At 45.4% G+C, this 19,462-nt stretch overlaps 1 protein-coding gene across 2 annotated transcripts in view; it reads left to right on the forward strand.

Moving 5' to 3' along the window:
* The first annotated feature begins 384 nt into the window (after nucleotides 1-384).
* The window catches only part of Epha4 (EPH receptor A4), a 143,996-nt gene continuing 124,918 nt past the window's right edge, over nucleotides 385-19,462 (forward strand). For both annotated transcript variants that reach the window (XM_052193347.1, XM_052193348.1), the window contains exons 1-3: nucleotides 385-544; nucleotides 3,819-3,886; nucleotides 8,461-9,124. In XM_052193347.1, the coding sequence (XP_052049307.1) occupies nucleotides 454-544; nucleotides 3,819-3,886; nucleotides 8,461-9,124 (823 nt within the window). In that variant the 5' untranslated portion in view covers nucleotides 385-453. The remainder of the gene's footprint in view (nucleotides 545-3,818; nucleotides 3,887-8,460; nucleotides 9,125-19,462) is intronic.

Consider the following 19,462-nt stretch of genomic DNA (forward strand, 5'->3'; position numbering starts at 1 on the left):
ATTTCATCTCAACAGGAGTCTTTTCTCCCTCTCACACCTCCGGACTTGGGGCCCGGCGGGGACTGCCAACATTTTCTGGCCTTCCCCTCCGTCCTTTCAGAGTCTCTCGAAGTTCCCTCTGCCGTCCAAAGGATCGATCCCCGAGGATCGAGACAAGATCCGGGGGCTCCCGTGGGGGTCATAGACCCATCACTGCTGCGGAGCCAGCCTCCGGGGACCTTGAGCCCTGCGGAGGCTGGAGGGGGCGGGACCTCGGGGGTGGGCTCTGCGCGGTGGGGGTGGAGACGTGGCGCCGGTTCTGAGCTGCCATTGGTCGCGAGCTCTGGACTGGCGGGTGTACGTCACGGGCCGGGCCCACCCTCTTGGCAATGTCTTCAGACTGCTGCACTCCTAACTTAAGCATTTATTCCACTGGGATAGAAGCGGCAGGAGCAGCGTTGGCACCGGCGAACCATGGCTGGGATTTTCTATTTCATCCTCTTTTCGTTTCTCTTTGGAATTTGCGACGCTGTCACCGGTTCTAGGGTATACCCTGCGAATGAAGGTAAGAGCCTGGCAGCCCTTCTGCGGTCCGGGACCCGGAGGGGGTGATTCACTGATGAATGGTCTTCGGGAGCTCAGAACCAGTTAAGGTGGGGGGCCGAGGGGTGGAAAGCGCGGCGTGAGCCTCGCGTTCCCACTCCGGAGAAGGGTGCGGGACAGAGGGGATCCTCTAAGTGGGGACTGAAGAGGATCAGGCAGTCTGAACTGAGAGGGGTGACCGATGCAAGCTGCCACTCTGCCCAAGTTTGTAGCGAAAGGCCAAAGTTTATCAGCATCCGCCTGCGGGGCTGGCTCCAGGCGCCCCGAGGGGATACACCGGGATTTGAAAACAAAACAAAAAAGCGTGTGAGCAAAGTCCTCTCCATCAGCAGCATGGGCGAGAAGGGAGACGCGAAATGTAGAGCGCAGTGAAGGCTTAGCGCGCCCGGCCTCTCGTCCAAGCCGTGCGAGCCCGGGTTTCTGCAAAGTTTTCCCAGCGCTGCGCTTCCCGGGACCCGGCAGCTTGGTGTCCGCAGCGCAGCGGTGGTGGCGCCGCTTGTCGGGCGCCGGTGACCTGATTTCTAGCACCGGGCCTCAGACACCTTTTTCTCCATCGGGCCGCATACCGTGGAGGTTGCAATCGTAGGCCTACTTCTCCCCTACCCCCTACCCCAGATCCTTAGATCATCCAGCAAACCCAAGGGACCAGTGAGCGAGTTAAACATAGCCCACTTTAAGCGTCTTTATCCGGAATGGTGTAGTGGACTAGTCTAGAAGGACAGGCATGACCGACGGGACCCATTCGTGTGCTGTTGTCTGTTTGTCTGTTGAGACGTGCTGGAAGGATTGTTAGTATGTTTTTCTGTCCGAGGTGAGGGGAGAGGTGGTGACCATTTAGTTTATAATAGATGGGCCTGGAGGGAAAAGAGCACTCTCTGTCTCTTTCTGTGTGTGTCTCTTTCTGTCTCTGTGTCTGTCTCTCTCCTCCTCCTCCTCCTCCTCCTCCTCCTCCTCCTCCTCCTCCTCCTCCTCCTCCTCCTCCTCCTCCTCCTCCTCCTCCTCCTCCTCCTCCTCCTCTCCTGTGGTGTATGTGTGTGTGTATGTGTGTGTGTGTGTGCGTGTGTGGTGTTTGAGGGCAAATGTGTGCCTGGCGCGGGTGTCTGCATGAACCTGGACGATTTGTGCCGGGTAAGCGAGTGCGCAGTGCGTGAACGTGGGCTCCGGCCTATGTTCGTGTTCCAACCTGCGCGCATTAGCTGTGCATCTGTCTCATCGATTCTTCCCACTCCCTACATCCATCCATTTATCCATCCATCCTCCGTCTCCCCAGGCATCAGTCCATCTAGCTATTCCTGTGCAATCCACTATCATTTTTTCTGTTCCGAAGGAGGGAGCCAAAAACCAACTTAGGCTTGGCTAGGCAGAGGGTACCCGGAGCTCTCCGGGCAGAGGTTTGGATGGACCCAGTCATACACCTGCCCACAGGCAGTGCCGGGGAGGAGGAAGGGGCGGTGGTGCTAGAAGAGTGGTCTCTTCCCTATTCCATCTCCTCATTCCAAGGTTTGTGGCTTCGATTTAGCACATCGGCAGCCGCCGCTCAGTCCCTGGGGCTTTTCCTCCGAGCGGAACCGCGTACCTCGCGTTCTCCTGACTATGGCTACTTACTTTACACACTAGTTAAGTGTCTCCAGAGACCTCTCTCGCCCCAGACCTAGAAACAGTTAGACTTAGGGCTCTTTTTTTAATCTTTAATTTCCCCCATTTTTTTTTTATCCTTTGGGAAGCAAGACTGGGCGCCCTAGACAAAAAGGCGCTCGATGGAACCCTAGACTCCTGTTGAAAGAGAGGGGGGCTGCATCCCTTTGCCCCTCCTTTCTTTAAAAATTAATTCATTTTGTTGCTTTTTATTCCTGTCACGTTTCCTTTTCTCCCTTTTACCCTCCCTTTCTACTCCCTCCCTTTTTTTGTAAATTGGGTCTTATTGTTCCCTTTGTGTCCCTAATCCACCTTACATAAATCCAAGTGGATGTAGCGGGCTTTTCTCTAGAGACCGGGAAGAGAAGGGAGCACAACTCCAGGCGGGAACGACCCTGGAAAGGCTCTACATTTTAGAATAATTAATAGACCCCAGAAATAAGGATCTTTCGGAGAGCTAGGGCAAAGGGGTTGGGTTTTTTTTTTTTGTTGTTGTTTTGTTTTTTTTAGCTTCCTGGATTTGAAGGGGTAAAAGGAGCAGAGGTGGGCAGAATTCCAGGTCCTGGGGGTGAGACAGAGAGTTGGGGTACGGGCTGCCAGGACAGGAGCCTCTCATTCCCACCCCTCCCCCAGCTTGAAGAGCCAGCCTCCCTGGTCAAATTAATAACCCAAAGGGTTCCTTTTAGATGGGCCTTTCGACCCCAGGCCTGAAGATCGTGGTGGGAAAGGCAGTGTGGATAGGTTTCAAATTCATTGCCTCTCTTTCAATGTCGTAGGCACCTGGAGCCTTATTCCACAGCGCTAGAGGCAGCTTCTCCCTTCCCCCTAGCTTGGCGGCCCAACGTTAGGTGTAGCGCAGGCATACTAAATCCATTAGGCAGCACTCCATACCTAAAATTCAAACCAGCCATTTCCTGGGGGTGGAAGGCTCATCTCGCTTGTCCTCCAAAGGACCTAGGAAAAAGGAGTCTACTTCAGTGCATTTGCATTTTAACCTTACCCGTCTGGCAGGCCTCCTAGCTGGAACTTAGATATTTAAAAAGGAGAGGGTGCATACAGGGGGCCTGTATTTATTTGGTGGTGGTAGAGCTTAGAGGGAGGGAGGAAGAGCCTTTTCCCTGACCCTTCGGGTCCTCTGATAGCATTCACTTGTGGGTCTGTCACCACCACCGGTGAGTTATGTGGTCATCTGAGGCTTGCAAAAACAAATACATCTAGTTGATAGCAGACATAGATGAACGCAGCCTTTGCTCTCTGGTGTTGCTGTCCCTACATTGATAGATTTATTTTGTTTGAATTGTGCTTGAGATGCCCTAGTCATCCTTTTTAGGGGAAAAAAATGAATCAATCGTGTCCTAGGATGGAATTTTAAATGCTAAGCAAGTTAAATAAATAACCTGCGGATTTGAAGAGGGGAGAGGACCCTGTGAGGAGTGGTTATTTACATAAGTAGGCCGCGAGTTTCGGTTTTGATCAGATTGGCTCTTCGCACCCTCAACACATATGGAAACGCTCAGGCAAATGGTTTTTGTATTATTGGCTTTTTGCAATTGGAAATTAATCTATTTTCCTTTGTGTTTTTTTTTATATTTTTTTTGCAGTTACTTTATTGGATTCCAGATCTGTTCAGGGAGAGCTTGGGTGGATAGCAAGCCCTCTGGAAGGAGGGGTAAGTTCTGAGGCCTTCTCTGAAGCAAGAGGGGAAAAAAAGGAGTGATTAGCCACTTTCTGAGAGTTTAATGGCTTGATTCTCGGTGATTGTGGTGAGGGGGTCAGATTTCCGCTGTGGCCTATGAAGTGAATTCCGCTTTGTTGGAGAAATCCAATACTCCCTTTGGATAGTTCTGTCATGGAAGAGCTAGAAACCAAAAGGGCAGAAAGGGGCTTCAAAATTAGGAGACTGGTGGAAGTATAGACTTAGATGCCTATTTAAAACTAAAATACCGACAAGAAATCCGATCTGGAGACCAAATTAGAATTTATGCCTATTACTCCGGTGGTCATGGAGTCCTGGCAGGGTTAATTTTAGAGCAATTGTTCTGCTTCCAGATGAAGAAGGAGAATAAAAAAGATAGTAGAAAGAAAACATCTCCAATTATACACACCAAAGCAGCAGGGAGACTGGCCTCTTTAACTTGTGGTCCTAATCTTAAGTCAGATGCTGGTTAAAGAAGTCTCTGCCAAGGGCTTGTAAATCCAGAGGCCTACAGGCTTCAGGCATTCGATTTGAAAGTTTAAGCATTTGGAGTCTAGATCTCCGCACACTCGGAGCGCATCTTTCTTCATACCTCAGCGAGGGAAACTGTAGAACTCTCCATGAACAATCCCAGCAGAAAACTTCCTTGCTTGGTTACCACAGCCTCCCTTCCACCCCAGGAACAGCAGGTCACAAATGAATCAGTTACAGAAAGAAGTCAGGACAGCTTGTATCTCTGACTGTGGGCCCAGACTGAAATAACTCACATCCTTTTAAAAAATTAAGCCAACCATCTGACCCTGACCTATGTGATAGTCTGACTGAGTCAATTGATCAAAAACAATGAGAAACAAAGATCAGTAGGAGTCTTGCAAGGCAAACATTGGGATGCCAGCACCCAGTGTGGTGTTCCACACCACACCCCTGGATAAAGAATTAACAAAGAAGCATCAAAAGATTCATAGACACTATTATACAATATGTGTTTCAAAACTAAGAATAGGCAATTAAATAGTCATTAAAAAAAAAGACAACTGAGGAATCAAAGCAGGGCCTGCAATCCATCTGAAATAAAATGGAGGTCCTCCTGCTTTTCTGTCTCTATGTCTGAACTTGACTGCCTGCTGTTTGTTGGCTTGGCCTTTGATTAAAAAAACAAAACAAAATAAAAACCTCCATTCTGTCTCCCAAACCATTTTTTTTTTAACCTGAAAGAGGGAAAGTGATTGGCAGGCCTCTGGTAGTGTAGACAGGCTGTATTCAGTGCTGATTGCAGGCAATTGCCCCCATCCTTTGAATGTGAAGAAAGATTCAGCCTTATCTTGCTCCGAGTCAGACTCGGTGTTAATCCTAGACTCTGGACCAGCCCCTGGTCCACAGGAAGCTTTCCCAGGCTCCACTGGGAGTTACCCTCCCTGGGTTAGAGTGTATGACAACTACTAGCCAACACAACGGAGGATGGAGAGCCTGCTTATTAAAAAGTTGTAAAAGCCTCCTCTCCCTTTCTCCTTGCCGCAAGCATGAAGAGAGAATACACAGCTAAGATCATGTTCAACCTAGCTTATTTCGTGAAGTCTACACTTGGCTTATGTAAATCCAAGGAGTGACACATTTGAAAGTACAGGCTATGGTCTGTCTGGTTTCTAGGAAAAAAAAAATTTTGTTGCAATTTAGTATGCAGACATCTTTTCTCCTCTTTCTGTAGAATTGCTGAAAGAGTACTTAGTCACTTATTCTAGACATGAAACTTTTCGTTGTTTTGAAGTCTCTTATTTAAATATACAAAACAAACAAACAAACAAAAAACCCCACCAAAACCCACGATGCATAGCTTACTGTGCACAACCCAGCACTTTCTATGGACTTGAGTACTCAGGTTTTTTTCTCTTGCATCATTATGAGGTGTGTGCCATTTCAGCTATTATTATTATGATTACGAGGTCAGACATGAAATTTTATGAGCATACATCAGAATTGGTCATTCTGGCAGGAACAACAGAAGGGGTGGTGAGAAAGAAAGACCTGGTGTCACGTGCTGTCTTTCAGATGCAGAATCTACTCACAGATTTGTGTGTGTGTGTGTGTGTGTGTGTGTGTGAGTGACATGAAAACAGATTAAGTAGGAAAGAGATCAACAAGGAGAGCGGCATCAGAGGTTGCAGAGCCAGGTACCATAGCACATCTGTGTACAAACGTGATGGTAAAACCTTTAAGGGGGAAAAAAAAAACCTTAATTTAAAAGTCACTCAAACACATAGCCACCATTGAGAAAACTGTCAACATCAACGATGAAAGTTTAGTTAATCTCTCTGTTTTTAATCATAGAAATCCTTTACAGGTTTAGAATGAAAGTAAATGAAAGGATCCACTAACTAGAAGTGGGTTTTCCGCCGGGCAGTGGTGGCGCATGCCTGTAATCCCAGCACTCTGGGAGGCAGAGGCAGGCAGATTTCTGAGTTCGAGGCCAGCCTGGTTTACAGAGTGAGTTCCAGGACAGCCAGGGCTACAGGGAGAAACCCTGTCTCGAAAAAACCAAATCCAAAAAAGCCAAAAAAAAAAAAAAAAGTGTGTTTTCCTGGAAATGTCCAAGTTGAGATTGTTCAGGGCTCTCTCCTTGTAGACAGAATATTTTCCAATCTTTGTTAGAAACTGGAAGGATGTCTAATAGTGACGTTCACTTGTAGCAGATTCTTTTAGAAACTCTTAAAAGAAACCAATTTGCTAATACCCCCAAGTAACGCATGAGATGCCCTCGGAGATGGCTCCATGTCTCAGAGCAATCAGGAAGAACAGGACGATGGTGGCAAGTGCAGGCTGGCCCCTGCTGGCAGCTCGTGCCCGGCATTCCTTTCTGACAGTGCCCATTTAAACGGGTGCGCTGTGCTCTTCGACGGTTATGAAACAGGCAACTAAGGGAAGATTCCTGGCAGCCACGGGCCACAGAACCATGTGTAGATGCTCAGCTGACCTGAGTTACCCTATAGGGACTCTAGAGAGAACTCTGAACTTCCATATACAAGAATGAATGTGCTTTTCCAATTCATCTTTGTTTTGAGATGAGAGGAATGCTGAGTAGGTATTTTTGATGCAAAATCTATTTTTAGATTTACATGAATTTTCCCTCAAACAAGTAAACTACTGATAATTTATTGCCTATTAGATTAATCATCATCATCATCATCATCACCACAGGGCACTCAACACCCTCAGCTCCAGCTTTCACAAGAGCAGAAGAATCAAATACAGAATTTAATGCTTCGTGACTCTTCCTTTCTATCCATTAAGAGTTTCCCCTGTTGAAAGCTACATTAGGATACTCGAGAGAGGGAATGTGCTATTGTGGAAGACACATTTTTCAAAACTCTCTCTTTTTTTTTCTGCTCTAATTGTATTTTTGTTAGGTACTTGAGCTGATTTATGCCAGATCTTTATCAATCCGCATTATTTTAAATGTTAACGAAGAATTGGAGGCTGTCTAGCAGTCTAGAAGGAGCTAGGGTTTAGGTGTAGCCCAAACTGTCTCTCCGTTTTTAGGATTTTTTTTCGTTTTTAAACTATAGGAGGGGTAAGAGTTGTACTTTGCTCAAAATGAGTCCCTCAGCATAGTCATTGCCCCACCATTGGAGTCTGCGGTCAAGATGTAGAATGCAAGAAAACAGCCCAGGCTCCTTTAATTTTCTTACCTGGGCTTTCGGTCATAAATGCCACTTACTAGTTTACTTTAACTGGCTGTGACTAATTGGAAGCTAAGCACTCATTCATTCACTCTGTTTACGCGTGTGTGTGTGTGTGTGTGTGTGTGTGTGTGTGTGCGTGTGTGTGTGTGTTTTAAAAATAAGAAAATGTGCACACTTAGCAGTTCAGTGTGGGCTCTGAAAAGTTTTCTATTCCTGTGATAGTATATTTGAGAAAGTAGTCAGGAAATGTTCTGTCTTCCCAGGTTTGCTGAAACCAGGTGGGATTTTCTTTTTTTCCCTTTAAAGACTAGGAATGTTGTTTAGGGGGAAAAAAAAAAGTCATTTAAAAAAAAAGGCGTAGGGAGCAAAGTTCTGACAGGAACACTGCTAATTAACTGATAACTGTCTTCCTTGGGCAAGTTCGACACTTCCTGCCCTTAATTTGCAGGTTTCTGTTTAGTGGTTGAAACAAATGCACAGACAGATTTTTTTTTTTCATTTATAAGTAAATGTTGCCACTTGTAGCTGTAGCTCTTGTGATAGGTGAATTCGAGGTTGCTGGACCACCGCAAAAACCACTGAGAACACACAAGCAGTAAATCCACTGTTGCCTTTCTGTTTTAAGCGGAAAAGTGGAGCAATATGGGGGCTGGGGGGGGGGGAATTGCAGTGAGGTGGGGGGGGCGTTTCTCTAGAAAATAGCAAAATAGCCCATAAGATACTCCCTCCCGTGGAGGCGGGGGAGGGGGGATTGGCGCACAGTCATTTTCTTGGCTATTGGAAGGATAACTGTCCTCCGAGTGTGAACTAGGTTGGATGAATCTCTGATGAAGCTTTCTCGTTGATCACGTGGTCTCTGGATCGTTGTAGTGGGAAGAAGTGAGCATCATGGATGAGAAAAATACACCGATCCGCACCTACCAGGTGTGCAACGTGATGGAAGCCAGCCAGAGCAACTGGCTGCGAACTGACTGGATCACCCGAGAAGGGGCGCAGAGGGTGTACATTGAAATTAAGTTCACTCTGCGGGACTGCAACAGTCTTCCGGGCGTCATGGGGACTTGCAAGGAGACGTTTAACCTCTACTACTATGAATCGGACAACGACAAGGAGCGCTTCATCAGAGAGAGCCAGTTTGGCAAGATTGACACCATCGCGGCGGATGAGAGCTTCACACAGGTGGACATTGGTGACCGAATCATGAAGCTCAACACCGAGATCCGGGATGTAGGACCACTGAGCAAGAAGGGCTTTTACCTGGCATTTCAGGATGTGGGTGCCTGCATCGCCCTCGTGTCTGTTCGTGTGTTCTACAAGAAGTGTCCACTCACCGTTCGAAATCTAGCACAGTTTCCCGATACCATCACTGGGGCCGATACCTCTTCCCTGGTGGAAGTTCGAGGTTCCTGTGTCAACAACTCAGAAGAGAAGGATGTGCCAAAAATGTACTGTGGGGCAGATGGTGAATGGCTGGTACCCATTGGCAACTGCCTGTGCAACGCTGGGCACGAGGAGCAGAATGGCGAATGCCAAGGTAAGGACAGCCATACTGTACTTCTCATTAGGGCTTAGTGCACGTAATTAAATCAGAGATGAGACTGAATGGAGTATAGCCAGTAATTAGCAGCCCCTGTGGGATGTGCTGGGACACAGGGATCTAATGAGGAAGTGCTGTAGCTCCAGGTGGCAAGGCTAAGACATTTCTAATACTGAGAAAACAAACGATGCTGCTGTAATCAGCAGAAGGCCAAGCACATTTGCTAACAGGCACTTAGATCCCAGCCGGTTTGATGCCCCTTCTGAAATGCAAATGAACAAGCTAAAGAAATGAGCTTGCTTGATCCTTGCTTAAAAGAGGGCAGAAAACCTTTTTCTGAGCTTTAGTTTCCTGACTCGGTGGTGAAAATAGCAGAATGTGTCTGTGTGTGAAGGAGTTAAAGGGAAACGCATGTTGACTCACCGGGTGCCCGCCCACTGATTACAATTAATCTGTATACAGAGAGTACTTTAGTTTTTTTCCTGTTTCGTGGGCCGGTGCAGAAGTGGCCCAACAGAGTAAAGTAGGCGATGCTTCAAGTGCCTCTGTTCCACCTAACACCCCTTGAAGGGTTTCAAAGCAAAATGAATCTTGACAAAAGACCTCTTCATTTCTTTTAGGAGATCATAATGCAGTTAGCGGGAGTCTCCTGATTTGATCTGTGGTCAGAGGCAATGATGATAGTAAACTGCGATCCATTTTGGTTATTGGGTTTTGGAAAAAGAGTGTATTTTTACTGCATTGATTACGAGTCATTACATTGCTAAAGGGATTTTTCACCCACTTAACACAAATGAGCATGAGCATTTCATTCCTGACTTCCTCTGTCTGTCAGAGTAGGGACCAGTTTCTTGGTAGCTCTCTGCATTTGCATTGGAGTTAAGGATGAGAAGAATCCATTTTATAGGTCTTGCTTATAGCGTGGATGGATGGATGAAGATGTCCAAACAAGCCAGTCACCCTGCGTCTTCTGTCTTGTTTGGCATCGTCCACAATCTGCTGCCTCCTTACTCTGTAATGGCCATTGCTAAGTATTGTGCCAACTATGGAACAGATTAGATGAATCTTTTTCTATTAGTCAGGCCCCGGGGTTCACCTGATTTGGTGATTAAAGAGCCTGAAGTATGTGACTGCCAAACAATTTGTCTGGCATCTTAAGCATCCTAATGACAGGGTGGGATCAAGTGTAAGGTTATTCCACTTGCTAGACCTTGAGTCTGTGGGCATCGCCACAAGAAAAAGTGCATTGATGGTCATTGCGGTGTTATCCCGTTACATGATTCCGCTTTGAGAATTTTTCTACCTTCACTGATTTGCTATAGTTATTTCTAGAAATGAGTGGCTTTCTATGAATGTTCTTTTATTTCTTTATCAATAAAAGATAAAGATTGGTTGCCTTATTTCCCCAAGCTAAGGTGTCAACTTGAAAATCTGCAAGTCACACTGGAAAGTTATCTGTAAAGATGCTGTCACATGCGGTGCGATTTGCTTTTGACTTGGAGAATACTTGATAAACTTGGAGGGGGTAGAAAGCCTGAAGTCTATCATGGTCTTTGCGTGATGAAAGAAGCATTTACCTTGTCACTGGTGCAGGAACCACACCAGCTAGAGCAGACAGTCAAATGCCCAGGATGGTGACACTTTCTAGAAAAGATGCCATTCTTTTTTTTTTTTTTTTTTTTTTTGTGAACTGTGACTTTACATCTTCCAGAGGTCCCTGTGTGTGATTGCTGTTCCTTCACTTCCTGCTAGCATGCTCTCTCTGCCAGCATTAGCTCATCTCGGTCTTCCTAATGCTATTGATTTTCAGTTGTCATAGATCCTGGTAATTCACATATTGCTCTATCTCCAACTCCTTGTGATCCTTACAAGCCAAATTGGGGGTGGGGGGGGGAGAATAAGAGAGGAGATGAAGTTAATGGAATATTTTTTGTGGTTTGCTTTATGGTGTGTGTGTGTGTGTGTGTGTGTGTGTGTGTGTGGTGTGGTGTGGTCATCCTCTGATATATAAAAGGGACGGAGCAAGGTGCTGAACTCTGCACACCCTGTCCATTTCTGAGCAAGCTACCCACTAAGATGGTTTAAAATTAATGAAATAAAAGGGGATGGATGGCTGGTGTGTGTGTGTGTGTGTGTATGGTGAGAGATAGATAGATAGATAGATAGATAGATAGATAGATAGATAGAGATTCAAAGGCCAGAGGAGGACTGTCTCTGCCTCATTCTCTTAAGACAAGGTCTTGAGGAACCCAGAGCTAGGTTGGCAGCTAGCATGTCCCAGACAGCCTCTTGTCTCCTCCTTGCTCAGAGCTGGGGTTACAGTTCTGTGTGTGCTATACATAGCGTTCTTATGTGGATGCTGCAGATTTCTCCCTAGCCCCTGGTTTGGCTCATTAGAGGTCAGGGACTCAAGTTTTTCATCTGGTATTTTGAGACAAATTGTGCAGTGCGGGGATGGCTTCAGATCGACTGCGAATGGCGTTGAACTCCAGAGCCTCCCAAATGTTAAGCCGCCTATCTATGTGTGCGTGGCACCGCCCCCAGCAACTGAGTCATGTTTTTGAGAACTTCGTGTTTTCACCCAAGCTGGGGAAAGGGGCTGTGTGCATTAAATTTGAATTTGCTTCCCCCCCAACCCCCCTGCCACACACACACACACACACACACACACACACACACACACACTAAGTGGATAACTCTCAAGGAGATGCTTCGAGCACAAAAGTCAGTCATTTGTTTTTCCGTTTTCCATTTCTGCCAAGCAAGAGTCTCTGGTAAATTTAGGAAAGAAGGAAAAACTTGAACAGGGGATTTCTGAAATTCCAAACTTGAGTGAGACTTTAAAAAAATGTTACTACTGGACCCAGAGCATCACCTGATAGGTCAGACCGTGTGAGGACTGGGGACTGTCTCTCAGTTTGATATTTTAATGATATGACCTTGAGCATATTTCTTAAGCCCTGGTTTGTTCAGCCATAAAACAGATTATCGTAAACTCACAAACTTGCCAAAGGACTCCAAGCAATAGAAGTCCCCTTGCAAATCAGAAACACTAAATTGGTGGACATGTTAATATCTCTGTCACTTGCTTTTCCCAAGGTCAAAGCTTTTGCCTTGGGAGTTGGGTTAGAATAATTAATCCGTTTCCCAGCCACTATCTTCAGTCAAGGCTAAAGATGGAAACCAGCCTTAAATCCTTCACGAAATCCCCTTTTCACATCCCAGATGTGAAAATCATTTGAAGGGTGTCCTTCCCTTCTTCCCCCACCCTCTTTCTCTATCTCTATAGCAAAGAACTTTCCTTTGAATGAAAGACCAGTGATTTGGGGGTGGGACAAAAAGGGGGAATGTAAAGAGAGCTTAAGGAGCAGCATAAAGGACTCCAGGCCAGCTCCTCACAAGCCTGGCAGCAGGCTCCTCCCCGTTGCCTTTACAATGGGTCCACTACTGCAGGACAAATAGAAGGACAGGTGAAAGGTCACCTACTTCCTCATCCATCTTCCTCAGGGTCTGAGAGGTCAGAGGGAAGATTGATTAAGATTTTAAATGTTTGACAAAGGCTCCTTGGGTGAAAATGGCCAGGGCGGGTGGGGGCCTGGGGTGTACTGTTGTCTCCAGTCTAACCCTGGTCATCCTCTAGAGTCCTCAAGGGACCTTGGTGACAGTGCTACACTTCCTCTTGCAGTTCTTAGAGCCAACAGTACATGCTGATGTAAGAGGGATGCGGTCTGCCTGGAAGGTGTCAAGAGCCCTGGGAGATGCTAAGCTGACTAAAGCAGCTGCGAGTCCATTGTGCTGTGGACTAGCCCTATCTAAAACGATTTGGTTTGGTTTCACCAGGACAATGAGGAGTGTCAGCCACTTGTCTGTCCTCAAGGAGCGAGACTATCTATATGACCCAGTCTGCCCAGGCAGAGGGAGGGACTCAATGCAGAGAGAGGGTAACTCTAACTCTGCTCTCCTAGTTGGCTTCCCAGGGTTAGTAGGATCTGCAAAGAAAAATCAAGATATAATGTAGTCTCTCTTTCTGTGTCTGGGGAGCAAAGACATGTTCACACATGCCTGGTGTTTAGGGCACAGTTCCTGTTAGCTTAGAAAACTGAGCAGACCCAAAAAGACTTATAATATTTTTTAAAAATCTCAGTTTAAGAGCTAAAAAAAAAAAAGAAAAGAAAAGAGAGACCCAGATTTACTCTATGGGAAGTACTAATAAAAATGTTGTCAGAATGTACATATAAAAAGAATATTAGTAAAAAAGAAAAGATTGGCTCAAGGGCAAAGACTCATAGTAGTGACAAAATTAATTTAGGCAGGAATCTACCGGTCTGGGAATATAGGTCAGTAATAGAGCATTTTCCCAGAGCAGCAGAGATGGTGGGGTCCATCCCTAACAATAAAAGCAAACTAATATACTAACAAACCAGTATGCAAACTAATATAAAGAGCAACTATGAACTAAAGTATTGATGTATATTATATCATATCACACGTGTTGTCTTGAACTGTATCATTCTATCTTGTTCTATAGCATTCATCAAGAATGAATGGTGTAGAAATGACACGGCAGCTATGAAGTTGAAATATTGTAAATTTATCCTCTGCAAAGGAGAAAGCCGTATCACAAAGGGCTGATAGCTGTGTTTGTCTGATACGTGATAGGACTGTCAGAGAACGACGCCGTGGACAGAAGGGTTTCAAATATAGTTCAGAGAACCGCCCCTCCATACCCTTTCATTTTAGAAAATTTTTTCTACCTTTGAATCGTTTCTTTAAGAATCAATTGCTTGACTCATGAAGCTGCTTTTATCTGCAGCTTTGAAGCGTGTCTGTGATCACTCGCAGACCTAATTCTTTATCTCAGAGGAGCAAGGTTTAATTATTGTCCTTTTGCTTCCATGGTCTTTTTTTTTTTTAATGTTTTTCCCCTTCATTGTGTGACTAGGGTTCTTTTGTGGGGGGGGGGTCTATTTTGGGTTCTGCAAAGCGTCATCTGGGAATTATCTCAGTCAGGGATTTTTGAAATACATTATTTGAGGTTTGATGACTTATTTTATTCTAACCGAGCTTCCTTGAGCCTTTCAAGAATGAATTAAGATGTCATTATTTTTATTAATACTTGAGCTGTTAGGGAAAAGGCTGATTAAATGGTTTTGTAGTTGCCAGGGTGCAGAGCAAAGGTGGCCCCGGTACAACTGGCTTTCACGTTCATGAACTTCGCCATACTTTAACTCTTTTTTTCCCCCTCTTTTGCTTTCAGTTGATGAGTTTAAAATCACCAAAGAATTGCACGCCTGTCAGAAAAAAATTCCCAGTGTAGGCTTGTGTAAAGTAAAAAGGGGGAGCTGCTCACTCTCGCACATACACAGAAGTACTCAGGTGTCAAACTCACTCCAGAGCACAGGACCTCATGGTGTGGCTAGCCTTGGCTAACTTGGGACTCTCTATGTAGACCAGTCTAGCTGCAAACTTGTGACGATCTATGTGTCTCTCTCTGTCTATGGAATACCGGTTATAAAGGCATGTGCCACCAAGCCGGACCAATATCTTTAGGCTAACACTTAAACTTGTAAGTCATTCTTGCAATGTTTACTTGGAAACAGTTGATGAACCATGCTTTGATAGTTTTCTGGTTTTGTCTCGAACAGGTAAATTTAGTAAAACTCCTTGAGGATGTCAGTGGATGAGCAGGGTTGGGGGAGGCGGGGCGGGATGGTGGTGGTTATTAGTGATGTGTCTTCCAGTCACTGCCATGGTGACAATCAGTGGAGCAGAAGACATCTCATTAAATGTTCATTGAATGAATTAATAAGTAAACAAACCAGTAAGGGATTCTGGCCTGTGTCGTATTAAACATTTATCTGGGAGAATTATATTTCATCGAGTCCTTTGCGTGTGGGCTAATGCATCCATAAATTCTTAGTTTATGTGTTCATTCTTCAGTTACCTCCTCGCTCTTTTTTTTTTTTTTCAAATGAGCCAGTTTGTTCCTTTGCTTGCATTTGAAGATCTCTTCCACATCATCCTTTGCTTTACCCACCACTGCGCCAACTACCACCAGCCACCATCATTTTTACAGATGCCCAAGTTCAACCTTAATTAGGTCAGATTGGTGCCTCCACCACTCTACAGACCTAGAGGCTCATCCCAATCAGATGCAAGGACAGGCCAAAGGGTGTGGTGCTGCTGGCCTAAGGCTTTGGAAGCTCCATGAGTTCCTTGTGCTAGGTCATCGACGATGAGCTTGCACTCCTGCAGCACTTACTGGAAGGCAGCATCAGTGTGCATACCTCCAGCATCAAAGCTTTCCTCAGCCATTGCAGTGGGTGATGGATGAGGCTGAGCCATTTCCTCTGGGAGACTCTGCAGTGGTGTGGGGGGAAAAGCTAGACCCTTTTTAATCCTTTACGATCTCTGCCAGAACATGGCCCGCTACTCATGAAGTTAGCACAGACCTAGCATAATAATATGATTCAAAACCATCTCGAGAGTTTGCGGGTTGGGTGGAATTTCTCATTTTGACCTAGCTGGATATGCAATTATGGTCAATAATAACTCAACTCTCCTCCTCACCTGAAGTTCACATGTGTACGTTGGTGATACTCAGTCCTACGCCATTATATGACTGTACATAGGAGCATTATGTATGGAGGGCTTATCTCCAGTCATCACATAAAAATACTTATTAAAAATATTTATTTTGTGTGTGTATGTGCATACAGTGCCCAAGGAAACCAGAGTACACTGAGTCCCTTGGAACTAGACATACCTACTTAGGTAGTGATAAGCTGTCTAACATGGTACAGGGAACGTTGGAAGAGAAGCTAACTAGTGAAGTCTCTGTCTAGCTCCAATGTTAGAAACCTTTACTTTTATTTTTCTGCTGCCAAGGATGGGTATGGTAATGTGTGGGGCTGCTTGGTCAGTTTCTGCCTACCAATAACACTAGGTCTCAGCATAGAGATGTTTTCAAAAGGCCAGTGGCTACTTTTTCAGAAAAGAGGGATGGCGTATGTCTTAGTTCCATGGCCAAAGCGACTTGGGGGAGCAAAGGGTTTATTTCAGTCACAGTTGCTCGTGACAGCTCATTATCAAAAGCAGTGAGGGCAGGAAATTAAACAGCACAGGAACCTGAAGGCAGGAGCTGATGCAGAAGCCTTGCTGGAGGCTTGCTCAGCCTGCTTTCTTAGAGCTTTCTTGACCATCAGCCCAGGGGTGTCACCACCCACAATGGGCTGGGCTCACCCCCATTGATCACTAAGAAAAAATCTTACAGCTGTGTCTCATCTTGTGGGGACATTTTTCAATTGAGGCTTCATAAGATATGACTGTAAGACTCGCCCTTCCTTCCTTTTTCTTTGAGACAGGGTTTCTTCGTGTAGCCTTGGCTGTCCTAGAACTCCCTCTATAGACCAAGCTGGACACGAACTTCCAGATATCTACCTGCCTCTGCCTCCAAGTGCTGGGATTAAAGGAGTGCACCACCAGTCACCACACCACTGGGCATTTTCTTACTTAGTGGTGACTCTAGCTTGTATCAGGTGTGTATGTATGACATAAGCTAGCTAAAACAACACAGCAGAGTAGTAAAGTTTCTTTTTAATTTTATGTCTATGAATTATTTTATATATGCATGCACATCATGAACTTGATGCTTGAGGAGGCCAGAAGAGGGTGTTGGGTCCCTCAAACTTGAGTTAGGGACAGTTGAGAGTTATGCGGGTGAGTGTTAGTATTTGAACCCAAGACCACTGGGAGAACAATCAGTGGCCTTTCCCCATGAGCCATCATCTCTCAGGACCCAAGGCTGGTCTTACCTAAGTTGATGACATCACACACACACTCTTTCATAAACTGCTGTTCTAAGTCAGTGGTTTGGAAATGTGATCCATATGGAGTCTTCCGTAAGACCCTTTTCTTGTGGCCCACAAGGTCAAAGCTGTCTTCATTCTAAGATATTGCTCCTGCCACTCATTCTCTCAGAAGAGCAATGGAGTTGTCTGACATGCTATCTCATTGAGTTGATTATGGAGCCAGATATAAAATTCTAGGTGTCTAGTAGTAAGTCTGGCATCTGGAGAGATAGGAAAGAGAGAAACAGATTAGAAAAGTTATGCCTCTTTTCTCTGTGGTTTTTTTATTTGAGACTCACAGGGTGTTGGGGTGGGGTGGGGTACTTGTTTTGTTTTCATTAAAATATGTTGTTTGTCTTAGCCGGAAGTGGCTTGCTTCCTTCCTTCCTCTCACACCCACCCTCCCCACCCCCCGCTTTGAGACCCGGTCTCACTATGCAGCCTTGGCTCTCTTCAAACTCCCCAAGTAAGCTTTGAACTTGTGGCTAGCCTTCCTCCTCTACGTCCTAAGACCTGAGATTATTGGTATGCACCGCCAAGTCCCGCTTGTTATTTTTCAATGATTAAAAATAACAAAAGACTGGGACTCGGGGAAGGCAGTTGCCATCAAGTCTGATGACCCGAGTTTGATTTCCACATGGCAGAAAAAGGCAAACTGACTCCCACCAAAGTGTTCTCTGAACGTCACAAGGCATGAGAGCCCTGTATACACATAAATACTTAAATTTAACTTTAAAAATGCTTTCGAAATTTGTTTGCCCTTTCTAAAGGTAGATACAGACAGCTGTAACTCATCAGTAGAAGTGCCTTGGCATCCTAACTAGCTTTTAAGACAAGAGAGGGTTCCAAGGCCAAGAAGTTAGAGAACCAATGCAGGAGTCAGTCCATGGGCCTTTTTATTTGGGCAGTCAGACACTCTGGAGTGCACTTCTGTCTCCTGGTGGGCTGTTGAGACATGTTACTGATTTAAATGGATTTGGGAAGGTCTGGCGTGGCGGCGAGTCGGTGGGGATCTGTTCCATAATCTGGGAGATTATGGGAGTTTGTTTGGAAGAGTGGCATTTCAGCCAACTTTATAGATGCTTCCATAAAATTAGGCAGCAGTTTATAGCTCTCGGCTTCTTAAAAACTGGCTGTCTGTGTCCAATAACCTGACTCAGTGTTCTCTTTAGATTTATTATAAGAAGAGATGATTGAGGAAGACCTAGAGAGGCTGGATCCTTTTCTCTTGGATTTTTAAAATTCCTCTCATCCTATTGTGTTGACAACAGGTACCTCTGAGCTGGTAGGGGAAGGAAAAGCAGGTGAGGTCACTTGGTTCCATGATCTGGAGGGTAATTAATAGGCCCCTAACTAAATGGACATCCTATGAATATTCAGGGTCTATTTTGCCTTCCTGGGAAACAGAAATGTTGGAATGGCTTTCAACCCCCCCTTGGAGACACCCAGCATTTTCGGGGTGAATGCGGGTCGTCAGCTGTCTGCATGGCTTTGCCTTTCCGAGCAGCAAATTCTCCATTTGCATATTCTGTATGCACCTTCATGCAAAACAGCACACCCATTTCCCCCTTTCACAAAGGCAACTAGGGCTTTGCCTTTGGAAACCCCAGCCAGAATCCCAGTCTGTTTATGCAGAACCCAATGAGTTAGACACCATGCAAATTAATTCGCCTTCCATTTGATTTGAATGCTTCCAGAGACTAGGGGGACTAGGGGCTTGGAGGCCAGAGTGGACTGTTTGCACTGGGCATTTTGTGTAAAGCCCCTCCCCCCCAGCCCCCAATTGGAATGGTTGTCAACTCTCCAGCTCTCCCCGCCCCATGCAAAATAACCCAAGCCCCTGCTGCTCATTTCATTTTGACCTTTGGGAAAAGGACCCTAGCTCAGATGAATCCGAGACTTGCCCTTAGTGACAGCTCCAGTTGGAATCTTGCTGTTCTTTCTGAGGTGGGAGGAGGAGCTGTTATTCAGATTATGCTAGGAATGTTTAGAAGTGTTCTGACAAAGAGCTTCAGAACTTTCTGGAGGAAAAGATAAAAATTCTTTATAAGAGCTGTCAGGTCCCAGGAAGTTCCAAAAATAAGTTTTAGGCCACTGATCAGTCCATTCTCTCATTCAACAAATAGGTATTGGAAGCATATCCAGAGACTAATCTGTCATCTGCAGTTCTGTATCTATGAATGAATACTCCAGTCCTCGAGTCTAGAAACACTTCACTTATTTTCCTGATAACATTCTTCTGACAAAGGTATATTCATCCCAAGGTATATTGTCTGCACTCCTGGTTCTAGGGTGCCTTTGTATTCAGTCCTTTTCTTATTTTCCCCAAATCTTCAAATGGGTCCAAGTTTTACCTTATTCTTTCTAAAACAGGGACGGAGGTCCGTTGCCTGTTTTACCCAGCGATCTTCACCCACATTTATAAACTAGAAGAGGATTTTGTATGCAGTAATTCCTGAAGTTTAAATAGTCTTGAGTTCTCGAT

This window comes from Apodemus sylvaticus, chromosome 9, assembly GCF_947179515.1.
Source record: "Apodemus sylvaticus chromosome 9, mApoSyl1.1, whole genome shotgun sequence".
Taxonomy (NCBI): domain Eukaryota; kingdom Metazoa; phylum Chordata; class Mammalia; order Rodentia; family Muridae; genus Apodemus; species Apodemus sylvaticus.